This window comes from Cricetulus griseus, chromosome 8 (genome assembly GCF_003668045.3).
Source record: "Cricetulus griseus strain 17A/GY chromosome 8, alternate assembly CriGri-PICRH-1.0, whole genome shotgun sequence".
In the NCBI taxonomy this organism is placed as follows: domain Eukaryota; kingdom Metazoa; phylum Chordata; class Mammalia; order Rodentia; family Cricetidae; genus Cricetulus; species Cricetulus griseus.
Genome location: NC_048601.1, coordinates 30,041,718 through 30,068,424, shown reverse-complemented (window position 1 = coordinate 30,068,424; position 26,707 = coordinate 30,041,718). Strand labels below are relative to the sequence as shown.

The following is a 26,707-nucleotide window of genomic DNA, read 5'->3' as shown; positions in this document are numbered from 1 at the left end:
GAAAATACCTTTTTTTTTTTCTGCAATAGCATAATAGTATCTTTTTCTTTCTCTCTTTTTTCTTTCTTTCTTTTATTTATTTATTTATTTATTTATTTATTTGTAGTTTTTCAAGACGGTTTCTCAGTATAGCAGCTCTGGCTATACTTCTGGAACTCACTTTATAGACCAGGCTGGCTTCAAATTCACAGAGACATCTTTTTCAATAGCTCTTAATAAAAGCCATCATCATTAGCCAGTCACATGACTTCTCTAGACCTTGCATTAGGCAAGGAAGAGCTATTCTGATTGGTCAGTTTGAGCTATAAGGATAAGGTAGTGTAATGACAGCCTCCCTCCCTCATATCTGCATGAATGAAGTGAGCAATGGGGAATTCTCACTTCCGGTAGAGGCCCGCGTGGGTGCTAGGCACACATGTCAGAAGTCTGTCATGAATATTCTGTTTGTTCATTGCAGACAGGGTTTCTCTGTGTGGCAGCCCTGGCTGTCCTGGAACTCACTCTGTCAACCAGGCTGGTCTTGAACTCAGAGATCTGCCTGCCTGTGGCTCCCAAGTGCTGGGAGTAAAGGTGTGCAACACCACCCTCCAGAAAATGTATTTTCTATTAATTTGACCTGCACATCTGTCCCTGTCCTCACTTTTGCAGAAATAATTGAAGTTGAGGAGCTTGGTGCAAATCATAAAATTGTAGTCACCAAGGACTGCCACCAAGCTGGGCTTCACTGTTTGGACTTACAGCCACCAAAAACAAACTCTTCATTCAGCCAGTCTCAAGGCTCATCACCCCTCAAAGAACTTTCCCTGGAGTTGTAGCATGGTGTGCCTCCCTATCTCCACAGTCCTGGAAGTGTCACTCTGGGTTGAGACTCCTATGCAGGTCTTGACAGCATCATGGGCCAGAAACTCCTAGACAGCAAAGGGCAACACCCTGCCCTTCTGTTGCTCCAGTGCAGACTTTAGAGTGAGGGAGTCAGAGGCCAGTATGTGGCTTCATCTCTGTTCAGATGACCATGGGTGAGAACAGTGTCTCTGCTTCCAGGCCAGTGTAAAAAATGACATGAGTAACAAACTGGCCTCACACAAATGAGCAGTGTGGGGTTATGGATCCCAGTGGAGTATTTGGTGCAGGAGAAGGCAGGAGAAGCTATTGCTGCTGAACAAATTGCTACCAGATGTAGATTTCAGTAAACACCTAGCTGTTCTGCCTGAAGGTGCAGGAATTTCTTGGGGCCATGGAGAAATCTGTAAACCTGAGCCAGTTTCAATATGCTGGAGCTTTGTGGTGTCCCCTTCTCTGCATGGCAAGGCCCAGGAGCCTCTCTCCCCTTCCTTGCATTTTTACATCAGTATAATAAATGTTAAGTGTAGCAACCAGACCCCATGGAACTCCAAGGAAACCTCAAACCGCAGTTCAAAAAGGACTTGTCATAGGAACCAGGGGTGGAGGGCAGCCATTGCATGGACAGTCAGGGGACATTTGGGAGTCTTCCTTATGCCTGTGACCAACAAATGCCATTCTGCCATCCATGGGAAGGAGGTAGTGTTAGAGATAAATAAGGGACAAGCCCTGAAATGCTGTGTGATAGGAAACTCATAGACCCTGCAAGTGGGCTGCCAGGTATGTGGGGATGAGGTGGGGAACTGTACCCTAAAGGGAATGGTAGTGAGAGGTGCTGAAAGGGAGGAGAAGGGATGTAATCGAATCAATTTTATTTTTAATTAATTGACTTTCATTTTATGTGCACTGGTGCTTTGCCTACAGGTAAGTCTGTCAGATCTTGAGGTTACAAACAGTTGTTAGCTGCCATGTGGTTGCTGGGATTTGAACCCCAGGTCCTTTGGGAAAGTAGTCAGTGCCCTTAACCACTGAGCCATCTCTGTAGCCTTGATGCAGTCCATTGTAATAGAACACTGGCAAGCTTTCATGCACCTTAAAAGGGAGTGATCCTGCGTTAGTGTTTCCTGCCCACTCTTGGTTATGGCTTTCCCACTAATTAAAAACAAAAACCTATTAAGCACTGAATGGCTGGCCAGCCTCAAATGCAGCAGCTGTGTGGTTTACCCATCTCCTCTTCACAATTAGATGTTGGTTTGTGGGGGGCAGAGAGCCCCATCCTCCATTAACTACCCTCAGAGACTGTCAGGCCGTCAGAAACCTGTGCAGTGGCCTCCAGGAAAGACCTTAGCTTCTGGGACCCCCTTGTCCATTTTGTTTTGTCAAGAGCATTGCCGGGGCTGTGAGCACAGCAGTATGGACCCTGCCTTTGGCAGTATCTGGCTGGGAGCCTCTGGGGAACTCTTACACCAGAGTGCATGCTCTGTCCCCCATCCAGATGGCAATGCTGTAATGGCCGACCTGAGAGTTTGCCCTTCCCCGTGCATTGTTTTAGGTGTGTGTTTGGGTTGTCTCAGTATTCACAGTTTATTTCACTGATGAAGAAATTGAGGCACAAGGTGGCCACCTAAGTTACCACAGTCAATGGTTGGTAAACGTCAGAGCCAGGAAGCCCATGCTCCTTCCCCATGAATTGCCTTTCTTACATGTTAGACAGGCCTGTCTTTTCTGAATGGCAGGCCACAGTGTCTCACTTTTCCAAACCTCTGTTCTCAGACTTGTTTTTTCATGGTCACTGTCATGTCCCATGATCCCTAGCTTTCAGGTCAGAATTTAGTATTTCCTGACATGAAGACTCCTGAAGACTGACTCCCACAGAACAAAATAAACTCACAGGAGAGAGAAGTGTGAACTGGAGAGAAGTGTGAACTGGAGAGACGTGTGAACTGGAGAGACTGTGAACTGGAGAGACGTGTGAACTGGAGAGACGTGTGAACTGGAGAGACGTGTGAACTGGAGAGACGTGTGAACTGGAGAGACGTGTGAACTGGAGAGACGTGTGAACTGGACAGTGGGCTGTGCTTCCACTGCAGCACACACACAATGAGACAGCTAGTAATTGCATGGTTTGGGTTCACCTCATAGGGCTACAGCAACTCAATAGTAACAGAGACCTCATATATATATATATATATATATATATATATATATATATATATATGAATTTGCTTGCATGTATGTCTATGCACTGTATGCCTACCTGGTACCCAGAGTCCAGAGAGGGCATCTAATCCTCAGGAACTGGAGTTACATACATCATTAGCCAATTTGTGGGTGCTAGGAATCAAACCTGGGTCCTCTGGACAAGCAGCTGGTGCTCATATATGTGTATGTGTGTATGCAATACATATTAATAGATGTATATATTTTAATGTATTTTAATAACAAACTTGCAGGAACCACACTAAACTCAGACACATTAAAGACATGTATTTGCATGTAGAACAACTCAGAAAGATACAGTGAATGGATGGAATCTACTGTATGATAAAAATGCTACAAACATCATAAAAATGCTGTAAACACTGTCTAGTTGCCAAGGTTTTTTGTTTTTAGAAACCCAAATACTGGCATTTACCAGAAAATTTTAATAGGTTTATTTTTAATTCTTATAAAGTTGAAATGTATGCTCCAAAACATTTTTATTTGTGTTACTGCTTTATACATCTTGCATCTGTATTAAAAATTCACACACAAATGGAAATAGAAAAACTGTCAATGCCCAATTTCTGTCCCCTATTTTTCCACTCACAATCAGTTTGGTACCTTTTGAAATTATATAACATTCAAAACTACTGATATCAAGACAGGGGGAAAAACTGTTAAAGAATGAAATGTTTCCCCCTCACAGTACATGTGTGGCAAGCTAGCTGGATATGTTTTGGCATGATTGTTATACATCCAACATGGATAGCACACAGGTTGGTATCTTCAAAAAGGCGAACCAAGCAGGCCTCACTTGCCTGCAAAGCACCAGTAGCTGACTCTGGAAGCACAGATCTTCCACCAGATTCTGGAAGGGGAGCTTGTAAATCAGACATTCAATGGACTTCTGATAGCGTCTGATTTCATGGGAGTGCTACAGTACCGGAGGTTTCTTCACCCCTCCAGTAGGGGGCGCACTCTTGTTAGCAGCTTTTGTGGCCAGTTGTTTTCTAGGTGCTTTATCACTGGTGGATTGGTGGGCAATCTGCTTTGTATGAGCCATGGTTTGGGCACCTCTTTACCTACCCAACTTCTCCTTCGGCTGGAGCTTGGCAAGTGAGAGGTGGCATTGGCATTAGTGTCAGTACAGTGTAGCTGCGAACACAATTTCAGCCAATGCTCTTAATCACTGAGCCATTTTAGCCCTGAGGCATTGCACTTCTGCTCAGTGAGCTCCCTCTTCTCCAAGCTCTATATACTTAGGTTCTGACTTTCTGAATTAAGACTAAATTTCCCTTTGTCACCTTGACTGAAGTTGGAAATTCCAGGTCTCTGCAATTGCTGTCCCTACAGTGTCTTTCAGTAAATGATTTACAGAGAGCCTGTGTTCTTCTGAGTGTCTTGGTTCTAACTGATTGCACTACTCAAACCTGACCTTCTTTTCTATGGCAGAGACACCTTGACAAGCCCTCCTTGGATATTAGATCGGTGTGGCCCAGGACAAGAGTTGACATGTTGCTGGAGGCCCAGGAAGAATGGGACAGAAGGCAGATTTAAAATAACCTATAACATCTGGATATTTACCAAGCTGGGGGATTTGGAGTGTATAGGTCGGCCCCCAATACTGGATGAGGAGGGAGGGAGGGTCATCAGTGTCTTCACCCCCATCAGCACGTGCCCAGTGGAACTTGGTGACTGATGTCAGCTGACAGATTTCACCCTGGGTGCCACTGGGACAAAAGGCTTCCACCAGCTCACATGAGCGGGGCTCAGGACTCTTGTGTTCAGGAAGAAGCCTTGGGAGTTGCACATAGAGCAGTTGTGTTTCAGGTACTGCAGGCAGGCCCCAGAGTTGGCTCCCGTCCATGACTGTAGCACCTGGAAAGTTTGGTAGATGCTGCTGTTAGAAACTGAATGGGCAGGGGCAACAAGTCCCAGAGATAAAAGAGACGAGCTATCACCTGGAAGTCTGAAAGGAGTGCTAGAGAAAACAGGGTGGCTGTGATGTGTACTGGCTACTTAGGGGCATAAAGGAAAATGATACTGAATTAGATAGTGGTGATGGTTGTGCAACTCTGAGGTATGAAACCCGCCAGCAGTACCTCAGATGAGTGAATTTATGATCTGTGTATGTTAAAAATGGGACAGTGAGGCCCATAGGAAAGCTCACTGAGCACTTAGCCACAAAAGGGTTAATCTGCAAAGCTGATTCCAGGTGTTGACCTAACTTGTAGAGTCTCATGTCCTATGTCCCTCTCCTCCCCCATTATCCCTACCTAAATGGGGAACCAGTTAACACTATAAACCAGCCCCAAAGCCGAGGTAAGGACCATGAAGCTGAGAGCTCCTCACTCGGCTTACAGATGCAGGTAGAGCAGGATGTTTTCTGGGGAGGAGACAAGTTTTAGGGCTGAGACCATTTCTCCTAGTGTTCTTTAATGCAGGGCAACATCTACGTGCAGTCAACAAAGATGTCTAACTGGCCAGCACTTATCGTCACCCTGAACCCAAGCCAGGACCAGTTCTCTGCAGCCAGTGTATACCAGTGGCCACAGCAGGCCCAGGGACAATCCAGTGGGGACCAGGCTGTTACCACTGACCATACTATATGTTAAAGCTTCAAAGGGCAGGAAAGATAAATAATCCCCTTTCTTAGCAAACATGGGGTATCTACAGTTCTGCCAAGCATGCATAGAGGGGCTACCCTAAAACCAGGAGGTTCCCTTGATGGACTATGAAAAAGGGTGTGGTCATCTTCATGCTAAAGTGACTGAGAGTTTTCTGGATGCCCAAGAGGGCAGGCAGGGCCATGGGCCTTCTTCCCATGTGGCCTCAGCACTGGGTGTCCTTATGTGTGGAAAGGCCTGTCCACAGCTTTGTTAACACTTTTTCCACCTAGAAAGAAGCCAAGATGTTTAGAGTCATTCTGAATAATCCAGAGCCGTCTTCGAAAAAGATAATTCCAGGGATAAAAGACACTCACTAAAGGGAATATTTCCCAGCCTTTGCTGTCCCTTTTTGCCAACAATAGCAGAACCTTAGTTAGGAGAGAGAGAGAGAGAGAGAGAGAGAGAGAGAGAGAGAGAGAGAGAGAGAGAGAGAGAGAGAGAGAGAGAGAGAGGGCACTCACTGCTGGCAGTGGGTAGAGAAGTAGGCAGGAGGGGCGTCTGTTTAGAAGACCTTAAAGTGTTGCAGCTGTTGTGGCCAATTTTTCTCATTTCAGTGATGTTCCAAGCCCTTTGTCTTCTCTGTGGGGTGAATTCATTTTGCTCTCTCTGAGTCATCCTGCCCACAGACCATCTCTCTGGAGGAACCCTCATGAAAATAGACAATTCACATTGCATTGTATGAGTTGGCAGTGGTGTGTGTGCCTCCCCAGGGTGGCCTGGGATCAGCTTGCTGTGTCCACATGTCAGGATTCCCAAGGCCCAAGCTCACTCTTTTCGACAGGAGAGTGCCAGAGAGGGCAGCTGGAGTCTGAAGTGGAGGCAGACATATAGCAGAGTCCACAGACCAAGTCTGTCCACCTTGTTTCTTAATTCCGACCTGAGGTGGATCTGAAGCAGGCCTGCATGAGGCAGATCAATGGGACAAAAGCATGCACGGTTTACTGGTCCCATATGCTTGGGACCCTCACAACAGAGTGAAGAACCAAGAAAATGCCCAAAGCAGAATGCCACATCTGTGATGATGTGGCAGAGTGTCCAGAACTGAAGGCTGACCTGAACCACACAGCAAGACCCTGTTTCAGAAGAGAAAAAGGAGAGGTTTTTAGAGTCTGGAAAATAGTTAAGAGCACTGACTACTCTTCCAGAATACTCAGTTTCAGTTCCTAGCACCCACATGGCAGCTCACAACCACCTGGAACTGGTTCCAGTGGGATCTGAGTACCTTTCTGGTCCCTGAGTATGAGACTAGCCTGGTCTACATAGCAAGTTCCATACCAACCAGGGCTACAGGGTGAGACCCTATCTCAAAAGTAAAATCTTTAAAAGAGAAAGAAAGCTTTTAGACCTTTTGAAAACAAATGGTAAGCTTGTGAAGGCGGATGTGGCCAGGCTAGGGTGGTAAATCAGAGGCAGTGGCTGGTTGAAGATAAGAATGGTCTATGTGTTACCCCAGGGAGCCGGCTTGTACAGATCCATCCAGAATGGATGGCAGTTCCTGGTCATAAGGATCAATGTCCCATGTTAGCTTAGGAGCAGCATCTTCCTCCCAGGAATTTTATGGCTTGCTCCACATAAGGAAAGGGCCACTGAGGTCACCCTCTCTGTAACTGTCACTGTAGGACACCTTCTGCTGAAAACCATCTGTGTGCCACTGTTTGCTGGGATGACATGTCCTTCACTGAAGTTCCCGACAGCTGGCCCTGGTCAGCAAGCCCTTCTATCTGGAAGGCTTCTAGGTTTCACAGATGTAACCTCTCTACCCAGGGCTTATGGGAAATGGGCAGGAGAAAGTAGCCTGCATTAGAGGAGGCTGGGGTAGGTGAATGCCACCGTAGTGTTGGCATGCTGCCTGTAAAGAGCTTTTCCATTCCCATAATAGTCTCTTTACTGTTACTCTAATTCACGTGACCAACAATTTTATTCAGGCTTCCCTGCAGAGACACTGAGCTCCTGAGGACAGAAACTAGACTGGATATCTGGGGCTGGGAGTGTGGCTCAGTGGCAAAGCAAATGTGAGGTGCTGGGTTCTGCCCCAGCAGTGAAAAAAAGCAAAAACAACCCAAACAAACAAAACTCCACAACTTTGCTGCCATCCAATGACTCCCTGTTGTTTTTGGTGTATAGACATTTGCTTCTTTTCAAATAAGAACTTTAAATCTGCCCCACAGACCACCTTACCCACAACCTCATTCCCTTCCCTTGTGGTGTTCTGGTGGGGTTGCCCTAGCCTTCACTCAGGGAGATTGGATCCTGGCAATTGAAGCCCAAGGTATAAAACACATTGTATGAGGCCTACAGTACTGGCTAGCAATCAGACTTAGGGCCTTAGCCATGGTAGGCAAGCACCTTATCACTGGCCTGTGTAGGCAGCCCGAGGAGCCAGAATTAAGACATGAATCTCAATACTGACACCTGGCCAGGGCAGACTTGTGCTGACGAGGGTAGAGCCCATTGGAAAGTGAGCCCTGGCTGGGGTGAGAGTGAGAGGACAAACCTGGACTCCTGGTCCTCCTGCCTAGTCTTCTGGGCTTGTAAGCCCACAAGAATGCTTTTCTGACTCTTGCACCTATGAGTTGTTACTCTTTCTGGGACCATCATTCACTCTTGCCCACCCTGTGGCACAGAGCCTGGCATGAAGAAGCTCCATGTAGGTTGGCAGAGAATATTCTCACTGAGTTGGACAAATGTGTCACACACACACACACACACACACACACACACACACACACACACACACACACCTTCAGATACTTAGCATATCTTAGGGATCTCTTTCAAGCCAGACAGTTCACCATCAAGTTTCTAAAGGATTATTATATTCATTTTGAGGGGGGATAACCATTTTAACTGAGATATAAAACATATACCTTATGAATTGCCCTTTAAAAATGTATGTTCTTAGGGCCTGGGTATTCTGGTCAGTTGGTAGAGTGTTTGCCTAGTATTCATGAGGTCCTGGGTTGATCCCTAGCCTCTCATAAAATCAGGCATGGTGGGTGGTCCACACCTTCCATCCCAGCACTCTGGAGATGGAGGTAGAAAGATGATGAGTTCAAGGTCATTTCCTGCCTGGAGCAGTAGAGTTCATCTTAACAAAGTGGTTTAAGCCGGGCGTTGGTGGCGCATGCCTTTAATCCCAGCACTCGGGAGACAGAAGCAAGTGGATCTCTGTGAGTTCAAGACCAGCCTGGTCTACAAGAGCTAGTTCCAGGACAGCCTCCAAAGTCAAAGAGAAACCCTGTCTCGGGGAAAAAAAAAAAAAAAATTAAAGTGGTTTAATGTGATAATTTAAAAATATATCCACCAAGTTTTGTGCTCATCATCACTATTTGTTTATAGCATATTCATGCCCCCCAAAACCACACAGGCTGTAGCAGGTCACCCTCATTTGCCCAGCACTGTGCTCCCAATCCAGTAAAGCACTTTCTCATTGTACTGAGCAGCAGTAACTACTTTCTGTCTCTGTATAGATTCCCCCATTCTAGATATTTCGTAAACACGGTATCCCACAATATATGGTCTTTTCTGGCTGCCTTCGCTCTTTAACATAAGGTTTTCAAGGCTTTTCCTCACTGGAGCATATATCAGAACTCCGTTCTTTTTTTCTGCCAAGTATGGTGTATGGAAAGAGCAGGTTGTACTCCCTTTTCATCTACCAATGGCCGTGTGGGTTGTTGCCCTTTTGGATCTTGGGAATAGTACTGCTGTAAATTTTGTGTGCAGGTTGTTATGGTAATGTCAGTTTTCCGTTGTTTGGGGTATCTGCCTGGAAGTGGAATTGCTTAGGGAACATGGTGTCTCTCTTTGGTAATAATTTCTACGTGTGGCGTATTTGTGTGTGTCTGTGGACATGGAGAACTCTGACATCAGATCTCCAGCTAGGTTTTTTGTTTGTTTATTTAGTTGGTTGGTTGGTTGGTTGGGGTTTTTTTGTTGTTGTTTTGTTTTGTTTTGTTTTGTTTTAGACAAGCTCTCATTGCACTTGGAGCTGCTTTGTCCAGCCAACAAGCCCCTCAGGTCTTCCTGCTTCTACTTAACACTGTGCTTATAGGTACATGCCACTCATAGCATTTTCTGTGCACCTGTGTTCTTCTGTAAAAGAGGTGGGCTTCTTGAAGGCTTAGCTGTGAATGTCACCAACAGTGTGATCTTGGGTAGGCCAACACAAATGTTGTAACTGGTATCCAGCACCTGCTGGTCTGCACTGTGGCATGGTGGGCAGGAAGGGAAGAAGGGACACGTTAGGCCATAAGGACGAGGCTTCCTCTACAGCCTCCCTCCTGCACACACTATGCGGTGCTGTCACCAAAGGAGGGCTGCAAAGAGGGCCTCGAGGCCTGTGCTTCTGGAGCCAATAGTTACAGATGGCTGTGAAGCCACTGAAAGGCAGTGGAGCCAGCCTGGTTTTTTTTTTCTCCCTCAATGAGACCCTAATATTCCAGCTTCACCCAGGCAGAGGAGAGATGACAGCCTGGTAAAGTGGAGGTTGGTGGCTTGGCCAGAGTGTTACGTTTCAAAATCTTCCCAGCAGAAAGGGCCACCCCAGCCTGCATTGATGGTAAGTGGTCCTTTCTCAGATAATGAAGCACAGGACATGGCAGGAAGCTGCTTTGAAGTGAGCGGTGCCTCCAGCTTTTGATTGTCCGGCAACAGATGGCAGTTGTGAGTGGTGACAGACCCCAGATAGAGAGGACCGTGGCCAGCTCAAAGGGCAGTGCAAGGGAAGGAGAATTGTTCTTCAGGGAGTCGGGTTACCCTAAATGGTAACAAAGAGTTTGCATTCTTCCCTTCTTGGTGGGAGAAACCATTGGAAAACAGTAAGAACTTCAGCTAGTCACAACAGTATACTGGTCCCAGTACTGAGAAGCTGAGGCAGGAGAATCATTTAAGCCTAGAGGTTTGTGCCCAGCCTGGGCCAAAGAAAACAAAAAAATAAAGTTCAGATTGCACAGAACATCGTATGCACCAGGTAACTGCCAGTCTAGGGAGGAATGGAGATTGCAGCGTGCCAGTTAATCGCTCTTGGTGCTTAGTGGCTTGCTTTGGGGTGGATTTTTGAGACAGACAAGCTGAGAAGGTGATCCTATGAGTTAACTGTGCCAGTGTGAGCACCAGGATGGGTGTGTGTGTGTATGTGTGTGTGGGGGGGGGTGTATGCTCACGCATGCAGCAGTCACATGTCTAACTCTCCAGCCCCTTGAAGGTCATGGGGGTGAGGCTTACATGACAAAAGCCCTAGACCTTGTCCATGCTAGCTCAATGGGTGACTGGATGGATGTTCTTTTCCCAAATAGGCCTGTGACTCAAGTGACCCAGAACATTTTAATAGAATGGACCTCTGTGGCAGAAACACATCCCGGAGAACTTGGATTTCTGTAGAACTGGAGCCTTGTTTTCAACACACATACACGCACACACACTTAAAGAGTTTCAAAGTTGCCGGGGCGTTGGTGGTGCACGCCTTTAATCCCACGGGAGGCAGAGGCAGGCGGATCTCTGTGAGTTCGAGGCCAGCCTGGTCTCCAAAGCGAGTGCCAGGATAGGCTCCAAAGCTACACAGAGAAACCCTGTCTCAAAAAACCAAAAAAAAAAAAAAAAAAAAGTTTCAAAGTTAATTTAGCTACTCAAAATTAATGTCTTGATTTTGTACTTGAGGGGGCTAAAGTGCTTCTTCTTAGACTTGAGAACTAGCCTGGGCCTGGATATCAGAACTGGCCTTCACTGACAGCCTACTTGCTACTATTACACTTGGCTAGACCCTTCTCCACTTTCCTCCACAGAATTGGAATGAAATCAAAGACCCTAGGGTGAACAAGGAAGAAACAACCAGGATACTGAACTGTGCCCAGCCTATTGTGTGTCAGATTCCATCCTTGATTCTTACTGTGGAGTGTGAATTTTTGTTGTGTTTTTTTGTTTTGTTTTTGAGACAGGGTTTCTCTGTGTACCCCTGGCTGTCCTGGAACTCACTCTGTAGACCAAGCTGGCTTCGAGCTCACAGAGATCCACCTGCCTCTGCCTCCTAAGTGCTGGGATTAAAGTGTGTGCCACCACTGCCAGGTGAATTTTTTTGTTTCTTGTTTTTTTTTTTTTTTTTTTTTTTTTTTTTTTGTAGCAAAGATCTTTACAGTGACATTTAACATACTAGAAGCCCTAGTGGGGATCATTCCCTGAGACTTGCCTATATTTTTTGATGGTTGCAGTGTGTGTCATCTCAGACACATTATCTTGGCAGGCATTCAGTTACAAGAATGACAAATGTATGCTTTTGTATTTATGTACATTCAAATGAGAAACTGAAGATTTTTAGATAGTTAAACATAAAACCATAGGCACATAAAAGTAATCACAAAGGCCTTTAGAATGAAAATTAAAAAGAGCCAGGACAGTTTTTAAAGCAAATAATGGTAGAAAACTTAAGTTGCGGAAGGTTTCAAAGAGTAATGTATCAATTGTAACTCTGTAACTCCTTTAGGCAAAGCCAAGACAAAAGCCAGAGGCCACTTTGCTCTCTGATAACAAAGTGATTGTACTGGGAGGGAACACAGCAGTCACCCCACCTGGCCTAGTCTAACAGCCTTTTATCAGGGCAATTGTCCTCAGACAGTAAGCAAGCCATCCAATTTCAAATGACACTGCCCCTGAACCAGCCTCTGGTAGCTGGTGATAGCTGTTATCCTAGTCATTTGTGACATTTTAGCCAGGCCACATATAACTCAGTGGCCCTCTTAGTCACCTCTTTACATTGAGTTACATTTACATCGAGTTACTGTGCTCCAAAGACCTTAAGACATCAGAAGTTCCTAAGTTTTGAGCACTTGGTGCTTCCAGTAGTATGACAAAGGCCCCACTCCCTCCAGCCTGGGACATGAATGGTCCCTTTGTTCTGCACATCCATGATGTATACACTCCCACCCCTCAGTCACTTAGCACCCAGCTCAGTTGTCATGTGGCCTGCCACAGTATCAGAATGCTAGTGTTTTTGCCTCACAATGGCCCCAACCTGCCAGGCTGACAAGGCTGGCAGTTCATCTCTCTCCTTTGTTAGGGCTGTCCGTTGACTTTCAGCTGCTCTCGTCTCCCCGTTGCTATGTCTGATTGACAAAGTGAACTTTATCATGTGTATATATAGGAGGAGCCAGCATTCGTACTGTTGAGCACTATCTCTGGTTTCGGATCACTGTAGGAGTCTTGGAATACAGCACACCCCCAGGTGAGAGGAGACTGTTGGAATAGCTGGTGTTTATGTCCCACATGCTGTGACATTAATATTTGCAGGCCTTGCAACTGGCCTGTGACTTAGGAACAGTGGCGGGGGCAGGGAGGGTCTTACTCCCTCCATCATACTGCCTCTTACCTGTGGGAAATTATCTCAGAAATTAACTTAGTGTCCTCTCTCAGCATCAAGCCCTGAGCCACCTCAGGGCAAAATGTCTCATTTATAGCCACAATAATCAGATGATGTGTAAGGGCCACACTACAGGCAGATCAGCTATATGTGCTTGCTGAAATGATGGTTCGTCTGATGTTGTGAGGAGTATCTTGAATTTGGAGGAACGGGTTCTGAGCATTCTTTGGAATAGCTCAGCGGAGGATTGAAGATCACCAGGCATGTGCCCCTTGTCCCTGGTATCTCTGATCTTCCTTGGGGAAACCATGCAACTCAGTTTCTCCCATCCACCAGCGACACTTGCAGGTGACACTCGTGCTGCCAGAACGCTGTGTTGTAGGATGTACCTCAAGGCTATACGTTGATGTCTGCCAGGAAACACAGATCACCAAAGCCTGCCTTTACTATGCACAGCCTTGTGCAGAACAGGCCTCTCCACTATACTGATAGCTTGTGAGATAACTTCCTCTTCGGGTGACAGCCCACTAAGAGAAAAGCAAAATGTAATGAGTTATAGAATTCCTTCAATCATTCCACAAACAGAAAAATTAGTGCCTTCCCATTGCATGTGGTAGGGATGGATATGTGTGCATGTAGGTGTGTTCAGGTATGTGTGCACTGGCCAGAGGAAGACACTGGGCGCCTATTTTACCTTTCTCTTCTTCTATTCTCTTGAGGCAGGCATTGTCACAGAACCTAGACATAGGCTGACAGCCAGCAAACCCCAGAAATCCTCCTGTCTCCATTACTCCCAGCCCCCACTCCCACGGCAGTGCACACAACCATGCCCAGACTGTCACATGGCTTCTGGGGATTTAAACTCAAGTCCTCACACTGTACAACAGGACTTTTTACCTACTGAGCCATTATGAATTCCCATTTTGTAAAAAGGCACCAAACTCTCACTCAACCCCCCTTTCAGCTCAAGGACAAATAAAATCTGACAGATAGGATCTATACAGTAAGTCAATGAGTATTCTCATGAAGTGTCCTTGGAACACACAAGGCAGCCCCTAACTACCGGTGGCAGCCTCACAGGTCAGTTCACAGGGAGGTGGCTCATTCTTCATTGCCACTGTGTATAAGCCTGTGGGGAGTGTTTTGACAGTCAGCCTGTGCACTGTACCCCCATTTTCCTGAGGCTGTCTTATTTGAAGCACAAACAATGCCTCCCTTAGTGGGCACACTTGTGAGGATGTTGCACTCCAAACTGTAAGACTTTGAGGGAGTATGAGGGCTGGGGTGGGCTGCGGAGGCCTGGGAAAAAGGAATAGGATAGGTGGACAGATAAAAAAAGATGCTGAGGGGGAAAATGAGAAATGCAGGAGATGAGCCTACCCTGAGGTCCTTGCCCCTGCTAGAATGCCAGCTGCTTCGCTCTGGTAATCTGACACTGTCCTCTGCCCTGTACAGTTGGTTGTTCAGAGCTTCATGACAGTGTTTGGGCATTTCTTCACCCTGGATAGGGACTTTCCCATGGCCTCCTATCTCCACCTTGGCTCATCTTTTCCTGCATTAACACAAGGTTGCTTTCAGCTCTCCCTTCCTGGTGCCATTTCTAAATTATTCCCAGATTCTTCATTTCATGTGATACAAAGCCACCTTGAGTTGTCACTGGAAAATACAGACATGCAAATACAGCATGCAGCTCAAATTCCTCATTCTCACAGTAGAACAGGGACAGGGTCTTTTCCTGCAGACTGGTGTCTCTCAAGATGGAGGGCCATGACTGCCTGAACACAGAGCATTGAGAATCCAAGGAGAAATGGCCCACATCTTCTCTAACCCGAATAAAAGGCCTTGTCCCAGGATGAAGCCTGTGACCTGGAGTAACCAAAGTTAAAGAAAAGACCATTCCCAAAGACACATCTGTGGCCACTAGACAGCAAGCTCATCAGTAGAGAGATGACTACATAATTTAAGAGTCAGGACCAAGCTGAAAAGCAAGACTTAGAATATTGCTGTGCTGTATGTGTTGTCAATAGATATTTCCTAAGTGGCTTTCCTTATCCAGCTCTTCCGATGATGTAGATGACGGTTGCCTGAGTATGACCCAGTGCCCAGGGGATGCTGGATGCTCTCAGCTGGTGAATGGCTTTCTAGATTACCTTTCATTTCTGTACCCACCCGCTGAGGCAGATACTTTCCAAGAGTCATTCAGGTTTCCTGCTAAACCTGGGAATGCCAGATGGATTTGTTGTCATTATATAATGTAATTACGTGTCCCTAAGTGAAAAACGAATGCCGGAAGTCAGTTTTGTGACACTCAAATTGGGTTTGGAAAGATTTGATGGCAGCAAGTGGTTGGAATTACTGCTCTCTGCAATAAGGGTAAGGCTGCTACAAAGAAGGTTCTAGAATTGTCTCCCTATACTCAAGTTTTAGTTCCACAGGGCTGGGATGATAGTTCAGTGGGTAAAGTGCTGATGCACAAGCACAAGGACCTGAGTTCAAATCCCTAGCATCCCTTTGAAAGCCCACTGTGTGTGTGTGTGTGTGTGTGTGTGTGTGTGTCCCTATCCCTGGTGCTGGGGAAGCAGAGACAGGAAGATTCTATGGGCAATATTTGTTGGACAGCTAGGCTGACCAAAACAATGAGCTTACAGTTCAGCAAGAGACCCAGACTCAAAATATAAGGTGGTTGGTTGGTAGTGCACATCTTCATCCCAGAACTTGAGAAAAAGAATCAGGCAGCTCTCTATGAATTAGAGGCCAGCCTGATCTACAAAGCAAATTCCAGACGAGGCATGACTGCATAGTAAGACCCTGTCTCAAGAAAAAAAAGAAAAGGAAAGGAAAGAAAAACACTTCAAAAAGTAAAAGTAATAGAGAAAGAAACTCAGAATTAGCCTCTCATATAGGTGATTATACATACACACAAAACATGCATGCACACAATTTTAACTACAGAACTTACTACTGGGGGCTGGCCCATTGGTTAAGAGCACTGACTGCTGTTTCAGAGGTCCTGAGTTCAGTTCCTGGCAACCACATGGGGACTCACAACATTCTGTAATGAGACCTAGTGCCCTCTTCTTTCAGGCAGGAATGCATGCAGGCAGAACACTGTATACATGATAAATAAGATTATCTTAAAACAAACAAAAAAGAAAAAAATTACTACCTGCGCAACCTCAGGGCAGTTGCAGATCCATCCTCAGAGTTGCCTCTCCTGTGAACTGCATGTGATAACCTGATCCAGGTACTGTGAGGACTGAGTAGAACAGTATAGATTAAGGCTCTACCAAGATTCCTGGCACACAGCAAGCACTCAGTAGATACAACATCCATTGTCACTACCATCAACAGATACAACATTCATTGTCACTACCATCAACAGATACAACATTCATTGTCACCACCATCACTGAGAGTCACACCTTACAGCATGTCCCATGCTTACGCTGCTTCTGACTTGTCCTAAATGAGGTTGTTATTTCCATCAGGGTTGATTATTTCTTCTGTTAACACCTTGGAGGCAGTGATTAGCTATAAATGAAGATAATAAATGATATTTTTGTTTAGCAAATCAATCTTTGAAGCTGGGTATGGTGGTGCACATGTGTAATCCCAGGACTCAGCAGGCAGAGGCAGGAGGATCACCAGTGTGAGGTCAGTCTGGGGAACACAGTAAGATCATAAAACACACAAAACCTCAGAAAATGTACATCTATCTCCCCGCTGTTATTCTTTTGTTTAAAAAGAAGAAAAGAGAAATGCTGAGACATGAGACATGTTGACTATAAGTTTATTATAAGGCCCGGCAGAGTCGGGAGACTAAGAAGAGGAAAGGAACAGGGATAATGGCTGACCGCCATGGACGGTCGCCATAGAGAGGCAGAGCGAGCACATAGGTGAGAGAGAGTAAAGAGAGGAAGCAGAGAGAGTAAATGGACAGGGATCTGTCATTTTAAAGGGGTCCTCTGCACCTGCGTGCAGACTCAGTTCCCATGGAACCTTGGGCTGACCAGGGTACTGCCTGTTCCATCAGGTAACAGGGGCAGGCTAGCATAATGCCTGAACCTTTCATTCCCACCTCTACTTATTATTAAAAAAAGGTGGGGTGTTAGACATGGCAGGTTAAGGAATAAGGATCCCTGCCCATTTACTCTCTCTGATTCCTCTCTTCCTCTCTGCTTCCTTGCTGTTTCCTCTCTACTCTCTCTCTCACCTATGGGCTCTCTCTGCAGCGACTGGCCATGGCGGTCAGCCATTATCCCTGTTCCTTTCCTCTTCTTAATCTCCCTACTCTGCCGGGCCTTATAATAAACTTATGGTCAACATGTCTCATGTCTCAGCATTTCTCTTTTCTTCTTTTTAAACAAAAGAATAACACCCCTCCCCCCCCGTGTGTATGTGTAAGTGAGATACCTCAGAAAGTTCTAGAGCTTTGTGGAGACCTGGTCTATTAGAATGAGCCTGTTGTTCCCTGCTATTTGGCTTTTTTTGTCAGAGCTGGACTGTTGCGGGGTGACTGACCTCCTCCTGCAAGCTGCAAGGACCTCTAAGCATCCAAACCCAGGATGGGTTTGTCCAGAACTTTGCTCTCTGGAGCATATTCTAGAAATTGGTACGATATTTCTTATTTGTGTCTTCCACGGTAGGCAGTAAAATTTAGTTTTAATTATATTAGGGGCATCTGGATTCCAGTGAGTGTTTCTGGCTGTCTTAGAATCTAAAGTGTGTAGCGTATTACTAATGTGGAAAATGGAATGATCCTGTGGGCACCAGAGGAAGGGCTCCACCAGCCATCTGCTGTCACTATAGTGAAGGGTAACTACAGGCATCACAAAATTGTTGATATAAGGCAGTGAGATTACAGCAGTCTAAAGAAGCTCACCAGCAGCCAGGGATTCGTGACCTTCTGAATTCTGAAGGAGACATAGTATGTTTTCCCACATCTTAATTGTGGACCCCAGAAGGAGAAGGTGAGAAAATTCTGCAGCACATTCTAGACTGCTGAGCTGCTGGGTGCAGGTTCTGTGTCCAAGTCCCCAGCACCGGAGCCTCGTTTGGCAGCCACATAAAACATTCATCCACTCGCATGTGGATGGCCAAAGTAATTATTGCTTATTGTCCAATCAGAAACAAACAAAGCTCCTTGAGGAGTCTTCTGGAGGGCTGTGTGGTGTAATGGAAAAAGCAGAGAGGGGCAAGACCTGCCTGGTGCAGCACTTATAAGTGATGGCCTCATGGAAGAGTGTCTCACCTTGGAGGTCTCGCCAGTGCCTTATGTGAAGTGCAGGGATGGTGATTAACCTCTCACAGGGCTGTGCTGATGATGACAGTGTGTCAAGTGTCATCTGTAGGAATCAAGTGTCTCCTGGCATCAGCATCAGGGTCACAGCTTGGACCACACTCAGGATTCTGCTGTTGTCCCACAGGGAGGGCCTTGGAACAAAGGGGCTCTGTTCTGTAGCCTTTAGTTTCTCAGGAAACTAAAGAGAAGCTGGGGAATTCTTAGGAGCAGGCAGAAATCAGGTTTAAATTCACTTCTCAGCATTTGGGCATTCTTGAGTGCCTAGCCCAATCGACCCTCAAAACGGACAGGAGCCCCTAGCTCGGGTTTTGTTTTGGTTTCGGTTTTGTTTCTTGACCATGCAGGGGCTGAAACTCAGGCCCTCACACATGCTAAGCCGGGTTCTGTCTGTGAGCTACATCACCAGCCCAACCGCCCACTCTTTACTCCTCCTTTGTTTTGTGCTTGATCATATCATTGTTTGAAATAATTTATCTGTCTGTGTTTACGCTCCATCACCCACACCAGCCCCACTCAGATATCATCCCCAAAACAGCAAAGTTTTATTTTCCCACTTTACACGTCTCGACTCAGATGGCGACTAATGTGTTGCTATTTATTCCTTCCACTTTTGACTTCTCTTATTCCAAAGTAATACAGAATTTAAAAAGATTTCCTCCCCTAATGCCACAGCTGGGGTTCCATACAGTAGCGGAGTGAGAAATGGGCAGAGACAATCTGTTCGGATGTGCCAGGATTCTTACAGTGTGGTTGGTTTTCTGAAACACTCACTCAGCCTTTGATGGCACAGTTAATGTGTGACGTGAGAAGACTGACAGGCAGATGTCTGACTTGGGAATTCAGCCAGGGGGGCGGGCATGACTTTCCGCCCTGTTCACCCTTTGAGGTATGGTTGGACAGACCTCGGAAAGGCCTCAGGTTTCCATGTCTCTAGGAAGGTATTTAGCAAATTATTTTTAAACCGTTTGGAGTTGGTACAAAGCTCCAGGGGATTCTGCAGGCTCAGAATAAATTCAGGAGAGTGGAAAGAGTAAGTGGAGATGAGTATGGGCCACCTGGCCTTCCCAAGAGGGCGGACCCTCTGTGTCCTGTCCTCCCAACTCCCCTACCCATGCTGCTGTAGTGCTCTTGGGTTCTCTCCCCCTCCCATGGTGTGTGTGTGTGTGTGTGTGTGTGTGTGTGTGTGTGTGTGTGTGTGTGTGAAGGTATATTTACCTGTGCTTGCACTTAGGGAGACCAGAGATTAGCATGCATTGACTTTTCGTTGATGAGAGGTTTTCTTGTATTCTGCCCCTTATTTTTTATTTCTTGAGACCATACCACTATATCCAGCTTCTTTGTGGGTTCTGGGAATTGAACTCAGGTCCTCATGGTCTCACAGCAATCACTTTACCCACCAAGCGATCTTCCTAGTCCTTATTGGACTCTTTTTCACTAAAATTCCAAAAGTTTCCACAGCCACTTAGGCAATGGGCTGCTGAAGAGAAGTGGACATCTGAGCATCTGGTTCATTGAGTGAGTTCCTGCCCGTCACAGTCCTCTCCCTGCAGAGAAGTGGCATTCTTGGCTGTGAGCTACATCGTGGAAAAAGCTGAGCCACAGTAGAAAGTGCTCTCAGCCCACCTACCTCATACTCTCCAATCTGTGACCTGCTCCTCACAATTCCTGTGGGACTCGAGGCACATTGGATGGATTGGAGAGGGGCAGACCATTGCTCCCCTGTGAGTTATAGATGGTTGGGAGGGACTTGGGCTCATCTGAGGCTCAACAGATGTCCCCTTGGTCTGGTGTGTTTAGCACAGTCCCCCAAGTGGACTCGTGTGCTTGTGATGTCTGCTGACAGAGTAGCTCTGTGCTGCTGGCGCCACTCTCTGTGTGAGCAGGTAGACGGTGGATATGCTAGAGCAGCATGATCTGCCCTGTCTTGTTGGGCTTTGCATTATGGCTCTCTCTCAGGGAGTGTGCTGATTTGCACCATTAAGCCAGGCCCATTGGTAATCAAGCCCTGACTTGTTAGCTGAAGGTAGCTTAGTAGAAGGTAGTTAGATGGCAGAAACGCCATTAACTAGATAGATGTCCCTATAGATCTGCTTTAAGGATAAATGTAAAACCACACCAGAAGACCTACTACTTCTAGTTCACTGATTCTCTCTCTCTCTCTCTCTCTCTCTCTCTCTCTCTCTCTCTCTCTCTCTTCTCTCTCTCTCGCTCTCTCTCTCTCCCTGCTCCCTGTCTTTCTGTTTCTCTCACTGTGTGTGTGTATGTGTGTGTGTGTGTGTGTGTGTGTGTGTGAGAGAGAGAGAGAGAGAGAGAGAGAGAGAGAGAGAGAGAGAGAGAGAGAGATTGAGCATGGGGTCTTTCACATGCTAGGCAAGTACTTTACCACTAAGCTACACCCTCTAGCCTCTTCTTTTTACTTTGAGGCCTTGCTCAGTGGCTGAGACTGGCCTTGAATTCAATAAAAATAAATTGTTGGCTGACTGGATGGGTGGATGGATGGGTGGGTATATAGATGAATGGGTGTGGATGCATGGATGGGTAAATGGGTGCATGGATCGATAGATGGATATATGGATGATTGGGTGGAAGGATGGATGGATGGATGGATGGATGGATGGATGGATGGATGGATGTTTGATTCTTGGCAGGGAACTAAAGATGCACACAGTTGCTTCACGGTACAGTTGTCTCATACTAAAGAGGTCTGGGCTCAGTAATGTGTCTCATTCCAATTTTTTGTTTTTGTTTTGTTTGAAAAAAAAACTCAGGGAAATGCCATTCTAGATTGTTTCTCTGTTTCTGTAATACAACACCGACCAAAAGCATCTCATGGAAGGGAAGGGCTTATTTCAGTTTATAGGTTACAATCTTTCATGGAGGGAAGTCAGGGCAGAACTGAAACAGAGATCATGAAGGTTGCTTACTGGCTTACCCTTCATGGCTTTCTTTATGCTTTCTTATACACCCCAGGACCACCTGCCCTGGGCTAGCATCACCCACAGTGGACTGGGCTCTCTCACACCAATTATTAACCAAGAAAATACCTTACAGACCTGCCCATAGGTCAGTCTGATGGAGGCAATTCCTCAGATAAGGCTTCCCAGGTAACTCTAGTTTGTGTAAAGCTGACAAAAAAAAAAAAAAAAGCAGGAAAAGTACTTAATGAGCCCAGTGGTGGTGACGCATGCCTTTGATCCCAGGTGGATCTCTCTGAGTTTGAGGCCAGCCTAGTCTACATAGTGAGTTCCAGGATAGCCTGAGCTACACAAAGAAGACCTGTCTCAACAGCAACAACAAAAGGGCTCTTAATGAGTTCCTCTTACAGATACCTCGTCTAGAACTGACTCTCCAAGGTTACTGTACTACTCAGCCTGTGGTTGGCATGAGGCCCTGCGCCCCTGCCGAGGCTTTGAATTAACATGCAAATGTGTTAATGGGCCTTTAACTCCCAGGGAGTTAGTTCTAAGGTAAACCACCACTAGATCCACGCATCCAAACTGTGAGCTTCTCATCTCTACCCTTGCATGGCTGTTGCCTTGTAACATGACAGCCACAGCTCTGGGACACCATTTCAAACTCAACTAGTCTTTAATCCCAGGATTTGAGAGGTATAAAAGAAAGAAGCAAAGGGTCTCATGAGAGATTTATTCTCCAGCCAGGCTGAGGACAGGACAGCCCTTTCAGCCTAAGGTAGAGGTAAGAGCTAGTGGCTGGCTGCTTTGCTTCTCTGATCTTCAGCTTGAAACTTGAACCCCAAAGTCAGTGTCTGAGTCTTTTATTAAACATGTTACAGTTTTCTCCACTCAGAATTACTAGGGAAACACTTGGTGAGACAGACATGGGTTCTTCCCCTGTACACCAAGACTCCCATCAGCTGTACCTCAACAAAGGAAGGGACAAGTTCCTGAATACTCTTTGTGAAAATTAATTATCCATAACAAACTCATTCCTCCCAGATTCCATTCAGTTGGAGTTTCAGGACCATGAAGAAAAAGGAAATGATCAGGCCCTGGGCACCTACTCCAGAAAGTCCTCCCAAATGCCCATCAGGGAAGCTGCTGGCCTTATTTTTAAGACTGTTTGTAGTTAGCAATTGCTGGCAGAATCATCATGCCTTAAGACTGCTACCCACACCTTCCAGTGCTGGGGATAGAGCCGAGGGGGCTCACAAGCTGGGCTACTCTGCCACTGAGCTCCACCCGCTGGTCACTGGCTTATAGTCACTGCCACCACTTGCCAGTCAGAGTTCCTTAAAATACCTGAAGTGTCATTAGCTAACTGATGGTTCCTCTGTCCCAACAAGCCTCAGATTTCCCCTTGTTATCTTCACTGAGCAGAGCCCACCCTGGGCTGGTGTCTGCACTGCAGGTGTAGCCTTTATTTCAAATAAAAGTCCCTTGTTAGAGATTCATCAGTATGTTTTGGTTGCACCTTGACAACATAGAATGTCACAAAAATGTGCCCGTGTCAGAAATTAATTCCTTCACCCTCTCCTAGGTCAGCGCAAAGATAGCATGGTCTTGGGAAATCTGTCTTGGCCTGTGTGTATTGCCCACCCCGTGCTAGTAGGTGATTCTTTTCCTCTGACCTCAACTTATTTGTCTCTCTTTGTGTCACACATACATACCCAATCCGAGGCAGCCCATTTGATCTTGAATGGGACAGACCAAAACTACAGTGGGGTTGAATTCTCTCCAGATGCTCAGGGTCACTTTCCATTTTGACTTTCCAAGGACTAGAGGACCCCCAGAAGCCCGCTGCGGTGTCATCTCCACACTTCCGAACACTAAGTCAGAGGCAACACTGGAGTCTATGATTGGCTTTAGCTATAGAACAGTTCCTGGTTCAGGGTTTTCTTTGCCCCCTCTTTGGCCCTGAAAAGACTTGAACATTTGGAGCCTGTGGTGTTTGTCCCTAGCCAGCCAGGCCACATATGAGCTTGCAGAAAATGGCTATAGTTTCAGGAGGCTGTGTCAGCCAGCAGGAGCTAGAGCTGCCTGCTGCCCCATGTAAACAGGGTGGGCCCTGCCCCCCCCACCCCGTCCTTAGCTAAGCACTCGACTGCTAAGCACTCGACTGCTCACTAGACTGAGATCAGCAAAGTCGTTCAATAGGAAGTTCATGTCAGAATATAATCAGACTTCCCAGAGACACAGTCCTGGCCTAACAAAGGGAGAGCGAGAGAAAGATGCCTGCCATGAGGTGGATGGAGACGTAACTCACTTTCTTCTCAATGATATTAGACAAATCAAATCCTCTTCCCATTTATTTTATTTTAGCCAAGTATTCTTGTCCAAAATGAAAATCAGATGTTTTTCTTCTTTTTTCCCCCAAAGCAAATGGTCACAAACACTTACTTATGTAATTTACTAGAGCTCTTTCCTAAAGGGACATTTATGTTCCTTTCTTTTATGCATGCAGTAACTTTTGATCAAAACATGACTGCACTCCCTCATTTAACGTGGAGCATGTGGATTAAAGGCCTCTTTGAATCTTAAATACAGATTATGGCTCTCGTTCCCTTTAAGCAAACCGCCATAAAACCCTGGCCTTTCTCCAGTTCTCTTCATTAAAGCTCTGTTTATTACTGTGTTTTTGGATGGCAGTCATTAAATGATTGTTAGCACAATGAGCACTTGATTATAATTATTTATCTGGCAATCGGTTATTGAAGCAGTTCGGTGGTGTAATTCAAAGGGAGCGTGCTGGTACCTGCCATCATCTTCCAGATCTTTGGCCCTGATGAAACGAAAGGAAGCTGATACGAACACAGAGAGAGGCTCAAGCCTTTCTCTGAGTGGATGCTTTTATGTTGCCCTAATCTGGCTCTTAGCCTTTCTTGTTCCATAAGGTAAATGAACAAACGTGATAAAATAAGATATAGGCAAGAATGTTTGTGCTCTAAACTCCTAAATCAATAGACACATTTCGGGATAGTAGCATGCTTATATAAAATGAGTATTTAAATGTTTTTGTACTTTTTGCTACTGTCAACACATGTGCACATCTGAGTGTGGAGGTCTGGGCAATCTTGAGCGTCAGTTCTCATCTTCTACCTAGTTTGAGACAGGGTCTCTTATTGGCTGCTACATACAGGAAACTAGCTGGCCCATGAGCTTATGGGCACTCTCCTGTCTCCATCTTCCATTTCACAGCAACAGTATTGGGATTGTAGACACTTGTTACCATTTAGGACTGTAGGGATCTAAATTCAGTTCCTTACACTTGTGAGGCAGGTGCTTTACCCACTGATCTATCTCCCGAGCTTCAGCATTTATTGTGGGGTGTCCTGAAAATGCTACAAAACCTATAGTTAGTGTGAGTGGTCTGTGGTATTCACAGAACAGTGTGGTCCTGCCATTCTGAAGCCCCGCTTAACCCTGACTCTCCCAGTTGTGACACATTTTAATCAACCTGAGCAGAAATTCTTTGCTTAGATAGCTGTGATACGTTGCATCTGCCCATGGATTAAAAGAGCAGCAGAAACCAGGGCTCCAGGTGGGACTCGGGTCCGTTGATCTCAGCTGAGCCTGATGTGTGGGGCTTCATTCTGAAGGAAGTCACCCAGCCTTTCTCTGTGGCAGGGAATCTAGTCACCAGCAGCCACAGGTTCCCTGGTGGAGGGCAGCTGGCTTCACCTTCTGTTCTTCAGTATCTAGACACTAGTTTGGAGAGCTAGGGATGGAGCCTATGCTAAAGCACTTGCCTGGCTTACATGAGGTCCTAGGTTTAGTCCTTAGTACTTCTAAAAGCAGGGAGGGAGGGATGGACGAGGATGGAGGGAAGGAGGGAGGGAGAAGGAAAGGAAAGGAAGGAAGGAAGGAAGGAAGGAAGGAAGGAAGGAAGGAAAAATGGGAGAAAAAATCAGAAAAGACACAGATTGACCCCATTGGGCTGTATATCTACCTCTTGAATAATCCCCACATCCATGGAAATAGTACATGTGATGAGTCAAGCATGGACCACATGTTCTTGTGGGTGGGACAAGGAATTTGGAGTGCTGGAATTGATAGGCCTGCTAGTTAGAGACAATGGTTTGTTCCTGTGAGTGGTATCCCTGTGAGTGAGAAAAGTCCAGGATTATTAGTAAAAAGTTAACCTAAAAATATCAAGTTATCACCCCAAAATTCTCTAAATGTGTCCCAACGTCAATTTTGACACTTCACTTAGAAACATTCCACCCAGTGAGACCCGAGTTTAAAAACAAGTTTCTGTGTGCATTTCAAATGATGTTCTTGTTTAATCTCAGTTTATCCCCAAGCCCCTCTATATTGTGGCCTAGGGAGAGGAATCAGACTCCTCCACCATGGACTTGGCGCAATAGCTGTGCCACCCCTGAGCCATGCAAAATTTCAGGTTCTAGGTAGTGCTATCCTTAGCCACTTCAGTGCTTGGATCACTTGTAAAATTTTGAAAATAAAATTTTGCCTCTCAGGGGCTGGAGAGATGGGTCAGTGGTTAAGAGCACTGACTGCTCTTTCAGAGGACCTGGGTTCAATTCCCAACACCAAAATGGCAGCTCACAACTGGCTGTAATTCCAGTTCCAGAGGACAAGACACCCATGGCAAAGCACCAATGTATATAAAATAAAAATTAATAAATTTTTTAAAATTGCCTCTCTTGCTTTGCTTTCTTCTTTGAAGTTGTTGCTCCAAAGGCAAAAAGCCTGTAAAAGCCAGTTTGAAGAGCAAGAGGCTTGAAAACACATAATAGCCACTGGAAAAAAGTCGAATGTGTACATTTGCACAGGCACAGGCACACGCGCACGCACACACACACACACACACACACACACACACACCACCAAGCATAATCTAACCAGTCTTGCTTACCAGGAGGGTATGAAGCACCTTATTTACTAAGCTAATAAGGAAGATGGTTGCAATGTACAAGCTCAGACTTGAATAAAAATAGTCTTTCTCAATTTCCCATTTCTCTTATTAATATATGTTTATTATTCACTAAGTATTTAATGTGGCCAGCTGAGCTGTTTAAGCTCCAGGTAACTCAAGTGGCTAATAGACCCCCAAGCTGAACACACAGGGAGAAGCCTGTGTATTCTTATGTGTGGATATTTGCACACACACAGGCTCTTTTTGAATTTGTGGATGTTGGCCACAGCCCGAGAGGTTTCTTGGGAATCTAATCTTCTCAATGGCAAGCTCCAGCATTGCCCTTGCCAAGAGTTTAGTTCATGTGGACCTGGTGCCAATTTTCTTTTCACATATGTGAAGTAACAGTTTGGCACCCAGCAAACACACCAACGCCTCAGCAAAGACTAGAACTTTTCAGAAAAAAGAGGATGTGTTCGGAACCAATCCTCTTCAGGTGAACTGGGTTGGAAT

At 45.8% G+C, this 26,707-nt stretch overlaps 1 protein-coding gene across 2 annotated transcripts in view; it reads left to right on the top strand.

Moving 5' to 3' along the window:
- LOC100754902 (ubiquitin-like modifier-activating enzyme ATG7) overlaps positions 1–26,707 on the top strand; it is a 222,672-nt gene that overhangs the window by 138,337 nt on the left and 57,628 nt on the right. The window contains exon 19 of one of the 2 annotated variants that reach the window (XM_035448951.1): positions 12,844–12,912. The exons of the other annotated variant lie outside the window; for it this stretch is intronic. Within the exon in view, the coding sequence (XP_035304842.1) occupies positions 12,844–12,897 (54 nt within the window). The 3' untranslated portion in view covers positions 12,898–12,912. Of the gene's footprint in view, positions 1–12,843; positions 12,913–26,707 lie in introns of those variants that run through there. 2 annotated transcript variants of the gene reach the window in all.